Source organism: Arvicanthis niloticus, chromosome 13, assembly GCF_011762505.2.
Source record: "Arvicanthis niloticus isolate mArvNil1 chromosome 13, mArvNil1.pat.X, whole genome shotgun sequence".
In the NCBI taxonomy this organism is placed as follows: domain Eukaryota; kingdom Metazoa; phylum Chordata; class Mammalia; order Rodentia; family Muridae; genus Arvicanthis; species Arvicanthis niloticus.
Window position 1 is genome coordinate 2,580,289 of NC_047670.1, and position 6,659 is coordinate 2,586,947.

At 35.1% G+C, this 6,659-nt stretch overlaps 1 protein-coding gene across 2 annotated transcripts in view; it reads left to right on the forward strand.

Annotated features, from left to right (window-relative positions):
* Positions 1-5,410, forward strand: part of Ca1 (carbonic anhydrase 1) — a 41,742-nt gene extending 36,332 nt beyond the window's left edge. The window contains exons 5-8 of one of the 2 annotated variants that reach the window (XM_034516993.2): positions 1,064-1,159; positions 1,716-1,778; positions 4,055-4,210; positions 4,978-5,410. In XM_034516993.2, the coding sequence (XP_034372884.1) occupies positions 1,064-1,159; positions 1,716-1,778; positions 4,055-4,210; positions 4,978-5,094 (432 nt within the window). In that variant the 3' untranslated portion in view covers positions 5,095-5,410. The remainder of the gene's footprint in view (positions 1-1,063; positions 1,160-1,715; positions 1,779-4,054; positions 4,211-4,977) is intronic. The other variant, XM_034516994.2, reaches the window with a different exon arrangement.
* Positions 5,411-6,659: the final 1,249 nt, after the last annotated feature.

Consider the following 6,659-nt stretch of genomic DNA (forward strand, 5'->3'; position numbering starts at 1 on the left):
CTCACAAGGCACTTAGGCCAGCTTTTATATCGTAAGTGCTCAAAACCATCACTTCTGCAGAAGGGAAAGCATGTGCATCAATGCCGGGAATTAAGTAACTAGTACCAACTGGCAGTGTGGGTGCTCACATAAAATTGTCACAGAGTGAGATTACTCGACAATGAAACACTTTAGTTAGGGCTGGAATGAGGTCCCTGTTAAAAGGAGTGTTCTAATTGCTCTTTTTTATTCATCAACTATTTATTGAGTCTTTATAATATAGTAAATATTTATTTTTAGAGAAATTGAATCAGAATCTGTATTTTACAGAAGAAATGATTTTAAAAGAAGAGAGGGAAGAGAAGAAGAAAAGACAAGGTCTAGAGAGAAAGAAGGGATCAGATTAATAGCATGAAAAGAATAGATTATTATTATGTGGCCACTTTATATTGGTTAATCAATTTATTTGAGGCATGGCCTTTGAGTTCAGTAGAGGAAAAGGAAGGAAATTCCAGGAAGTCAACAGCTAATACAAAAAAATCAAGGTATGAACAAATTAGGAGGTATACTCTGCTAAGCATGGAGGCTGATAAATGTGTAAATTATGAGATTTATAATAGCTGTGGCACTTTTTGATTAAGCACTTAGGTGTATAGTGTTCATTTCTAAGAAGAGAAAATGAAAGATGCAGCATGAGAAGCTGAGCCTTTCTTTGGCCGTATGACTCCTCAGACTTCTGTTACTCACATGGAGATACCAAAACAATATTGGGAATACATTCAGGTACACACTGGTGTACAAGCCTAAAATTTCACCAAGAGTTTTGGCTGCAGAATTTGACTGACAGGATCCTGGGAAGGACACTGATATGCCGAAGCTTCCAAACAAAGAGTTTCTTACAAAGTTATCTCATGTGAGAAAAAATAATTTTACCTTTTATCCTAAAGTTAGTTACTCACCACATTAGGGGTCGTGTGAATTTTATCTACATGTGCCAAGATACATCTTCAATTATAACACATTTACATGTAACTTATAGTTCATCTTTTCCTTTGCATCAGTATTTACATGTCACCTCTTCTAGCTTCACTTAGTTCACTGGAATTCTGCAAAGTACTCCAGTGCTGCTGAAGCCATCTCAAAGGCTGATGGGCTGGCAATCCTGGGGGTTTTGATGAAGGTGAGTTATGGGTATTTACAAAACTCTGTCTCTTGATTTTTAACATGGTAGATGTCCTGTAATTTATCATTAAAATTTATATTATAATTGAAGAGATGCTCTAATAAAAGTCATCATTGAACTGTGTAAGACTGGGTGACTACATGACTTTTGGGATTACTGTATCTAGAGGTGACTTTTGTCAAATATTTATTTAGAATATGACAAAATGAGTTATGTATAACTAACAACAGATCAAAGTGAAGATGTAGTTTTGTGTCATAGTTTTGATAACCATATAGAGTTTGTCTTATGTAGCTTTCATCATCTCATTCACCATTAAATTTAACCATATTTTCAGTTTACTTCATTTTTTATATCTGATGAGAAATTTACACAGTACAAGATCCCATAAAAGTATATACCTCAAAAAAATCCTCTTTTGGAGCAGAACAAAATCTCATTTTCCTCTCTTCAGTTATGGATGTTAACTGAAAAATTAAATTTTAACTAAAGAGTATTTTCTAAATCACAATCTCGTTCTCATACTTTCTTTCTTTTTCCTTTAATTCTCCAGGTTGGTCCAGCCAACCCAAACCTGCAGAAAGTACTTGATGCCCTAAACTCAATTAAAACTAAGGTAAATAAGCTAAGAAAGCTAATTTAATTCTAGGAACAATACACAGAATCATTCAGTTGCCTGTTTGGAACAGAAAGCATCAAGACAGGTGTAGAAGCTACAAGGTACCATGGAACTGTTGCTTGCACCAAGGAACCTGATGCAGGAGTTGGCTTTGCCTTGTTTACATGAAGCTTGTCCCTTTCAGCAAAGCAGATTACTCAGTCATTTTTAGATCTGTAAAAGACTGATCACACTTTAGTAAAAGCTTTCTGTTCCATTAGGAAAAAAACATGTTGATTTCTTTAGTAATGCAAAAATTTGGGCAGGAAGAGAACTATTGGAGAACTACGATTCTGAACTAAACTCAGACACTGAAAGAATTTTCTGAAATCACCATCTTTAGCATCACTGTTTTAACACTGAATCCTAGACCAAATGTCAAGGTTTTTTGTCATTTTCTTTCACAATGTGGAAAGCTATTCTATCTATATGTAAAATAAGTTTGTTTTGTGCTGAGTTCATAAAATAATAAACTTTGGGTTATACATATTTATATATACTATTAAGTGAGAGATGGAATATTTTTAAACTCTACTTTAAGGTACCAAAAAAACTCCTGTAGATTGTCCTCTGACCTCTACATATACATGCACAAACATGTGCCCAGATGGATGTATAATTAATTAATTAATTAATTAATTAGAAGGAGAAATATATATATATATATATATGGAAAAAATTCTTGAAGTGAAAATTACTTATAATAGTACAATGGTAAATTCAAAAGGTTAGACAAAATCACAAAAAATATAAAATTATAAAATAACCCAAAAGAGAAACTAAATAAATCAAAACTCTAAGAGTAAACTGAAAAGACAGTAAAAATGTATTAATCAAAGCCCCATGCCCAGTTCAATTTATAATAAAGTATTCAAACTTAGAGAAACCATCAAGTAGAGCTGGGGACATAGATAAAGCATTTTTCATGCAAGTACGAGGGCCCACTTACGTGCCAGGTGATCATGGTGTCTCACCCATAATGCCACAGCTTGGAAGAGAGAGAACTGCTTGAGCCAGCTGCCTAACTACACGAAACTTAGCTGAGAGCTCTGGAATCAAGTGAAAGATACAGCATATAAAATACTAGAAAGAGCAATCAAAGAGTGTAGCCACACCAACCTCAGGTCTTTACGTGCATACTCACACACCTGCACATATGCCTGCATGCACATATGAGTGAGTACATATACAAACATGCAACCAAAACCACACACAGGTAAAAATGCAAAAACTAATACATTACCAAAAAAAAAAAAAAAAAAAAAAAGGAAAGGGGCAGTCATGTAGTATCAACTAAACGTTTGCCCAGGTGAGGGGACAGACAGAAGCCTGGTACACAAACTGGGTAAAGAAGATTGACAGAGGAAATTTGCAACATAGCCTTTTCTAGTAAAATTGCTGAAATAACTCAAAATTAATTATAGCAAACCATTTGCAACAGTATATTGATAATTTTCATATTTTTAAAGTTGAGTTCTAGAAGCATGCAGACGGTGTAGTGTTAGAACATCTTTTAGTAGATGTGTTATATTAGCCAATTAAAGAGAAAAATTCATGTCATCAGCTTCTCCAACTGAAGCTGTTCTATGGCAATCAAGAAGAACAGAGCAGTTTATACCACAGGCACAATTAACATTATACGTAGAATTTTAAGCATTCAACAAGAACAAAATAGTAAGCTAAGTTCTGGGAAAACAAAGACAAAATCACTATGTGCAGATTATATGTTAAATGCATTTACCTGAAAAATTCGAAAGAGTCGACTAAAAATGAAATTAATACAAAAGCTGGGTAGAACTGGTCATATAAAAAATAACATACAAATAAAACTTCATTTTCAGTGTGTAAATACAAACCAATCAGGAAAATTCATGGGAATAAGTAAGAGTAAAACATAACTGATAGCCTGATTGGTGAATGTGTTTGCCTCTAGAACAAGACACAACATCATTTCTAAACAAATTAAAATGTTTCCTATTGAAAATTGAGTGTCTTTTGATAAATATGAATTACAGAAAAGTTTTAGCTTTTACTTTCTATCCACCAAAGAGAAGATTAATGTCTAAAACAGTTATACAGTATTTTTCTGTCATTTGTATTGTTCATTTTTACAATCATCTCAGTCATGAAACAAGTACAGTAGAAAAATCAATTTAATGCAGCTAAAATGTCTAGATAACATGTACGAGGGCATATAAATTCTATACCATGATATCTACTGCTTTTGTTTCCAGGGAAAACGAGCCCCATTTGCAAATTTTGACCCATCCTGTCTCCTTCCTTCATCTCTGGATTACTGGACCTACTTTGGCTCTCTGACTCACCCTCCTCTTCATGAAAGTGTGACCTGGGTCATCCTCAAGGATAGCATCAGTCTAAGCCCAGAGCAGGTATCAATAGAATCAGATTTGTTTCTTGAGAAAGATCTCTGACTTTAAAATAATAATAAATAATAATAATAATAATAATAATAATAATAATAATAATAATAATAATGTCTATGCCATAACTGCTTTTACTGAATGCATGAAACAAACATATGAGATTCTGAGTTCCTGCTGTTCTTTATGAAGAAAAACCAAAACTTGTTAGGTAGCAGAGAATGTCTGAAACAGTGAACACTCCTTGGAACTCCCGCCATATCTCTTGGGTGGCCTAACTTCACAGTGACAGAATAGTTTTGGTTTTTTTCAGCTACGACTTCTGAATATCTAAGAAAGTACCTTCATGGTTCCTAGCAGACACTGCTGCTAGTTGGTGAAACAGCTCCTTTCCTGTTGTTTCTCACAACATTATGACCTGTTGTTAACTGACGTGTGTTAAGCAGATCCACTTAACATGGAGCACTAGTATAGGCCCTTTGCATGGATTAACACATTGAATCTTACAACCATCCCAAGAAGGAGATGTTATGTTGAAATAAGGGAATTGAGCTGACACAAGAAAGCTAGTGTACTGATAGAACCAAGTATCCCTCATTCAGACAAAGTACCTGGTGAAGAGACAGGAAAATGAGTACAGCCTCCCACCCTCCCACTAAGAAAGCCACCTCCTTCCTCCGTGGTTTTCTATGCAACAGTAAGTTAACTTCAGTGGAAACAAAGTGTTTCCTGGAACTTTAACAACTTTTTATCTTTCTAATGTCTCACCCCCACAGCTGGCCCAGCTTCGTGGTCTTCTGTCAAGTGCAGAGGGAGAGCCTGCAGTTCCAATTCTGAGCAACCACCGTCCACCCCAGCCCCTGAAGGGCAGAACAGTCAGAGCCTCATTTTGAGTCCCAGCAAGGAGTCCTCAATTAGGACCTTACCCCTCTACAGCAGCACCAAGTAAAGCAATCACTTTTAGAGTTATTTCAGTGCTAAGACAGTATACCTGAGAATTTAATCCATAGAACTAAAAAGCATTCATTTTAATTCTTGATGCTTAATGCAAATAATCCATACGCTTGCCTACTTTAATCTTTACACATGCATTTGTGCTTAAATCCACCTTTTTGTGGAAAGTTTCATAATTACAACTAAGCGATTTGTTCTCTTTCTGCTCTCTTCATGTTAAATGAACCAATAAAATGGCTTTATCATTTCTTGTTATCTATTGTGCATTTATTTAAAACTGTTAGATTTTTCCTCCATCCACAATCATGAATCTTAAATGACTTTAATTGAGTCTTTTGTCTCAAATGTTAGCTATGAGTGTAAGCCAGGGTCGAAACACTGACACATCTATTTGAGTTAAGTTGGCCTCTGGATTTAGTGCTTATGTGTTCGTACCACATTCCTTTCATCTGTGTGTTCTCTAATTACAAAATTAAATGAATAAATAAATAAATAGTGCCTTTTCATACAGCAAGATGGTGCTTCTGGACATAATTTCCACTTTCCCCACAAACATTAGTAACACCAAAGTCTTTTTGCCACCATTATAACTGACAAGCTTGTAAGGATTGTCTCTGTTTTAAAACAGAAAGCACTTGCCACTCAAGTGCAAAGACTCTAGTTCAATCCCAAAAACCCATATGAAAAATACAAACATGGTGGCATGATTGTAAACCAGTGCAATTGGCTGGTGACAGAAATATCTTGGGGGAATTTCTGGCTGCTGCAGATTGCTTGTATATGTATGGTGTGTGTGTGTGTGTGTGTGTGTGTGTGTGTGTGTGTGTTGCTCTGTGTCTGTCTGTTTATATACTACATAATACACAGTTTTCCATCCATCTGTATATTATGAGTTTTAGCCGCATTTGTGTATCCTTTAGGTTAATTTATTGAGTGAAGTGCATAGCTTCTGCTGAAGGAACATGTGTTAAAATGACTTGAGAACTGGGTCAGATGCATTTGTAGGTTAGAGGCCAATATCATCTGTAGTCCTTATTTTTTTTTATTTTATTGAGACGGGTCTTTACTGAGCCTACTTGACTAGATTGAGTGACCAAGGTCTCTGTCTCCCCACTGCTGGATGTTAATTGAAAAAAAGCTGCCATATCCAGTTCTCATGTGGGTGCTGAAGATTTGAATTCAAATCCTTATGGTTGTATGACAAGTACTTCACAGTCATAATAATACCAATTCCACACCCCAGTAATTCCATTTTGATTTTAAAGACATCATCCTGAAAATTGAAGAGGTAGGAACATTAACTTATTTTGAGAAACACATGTTTAAAGAATTCTCAGTAACTATATTTTAATATTTTCTGGAAAATAAGCAATTTTAAAAATAAGTCTCATAGGAAGGACCTAAAAATTACTTGATTCTATAATGTGTGATTTGTTCATTTAAGGGGAAAATAGAGCCCAGGATTTATAATGGGAAGAATAAAAATGTGACAGGAGACACACTA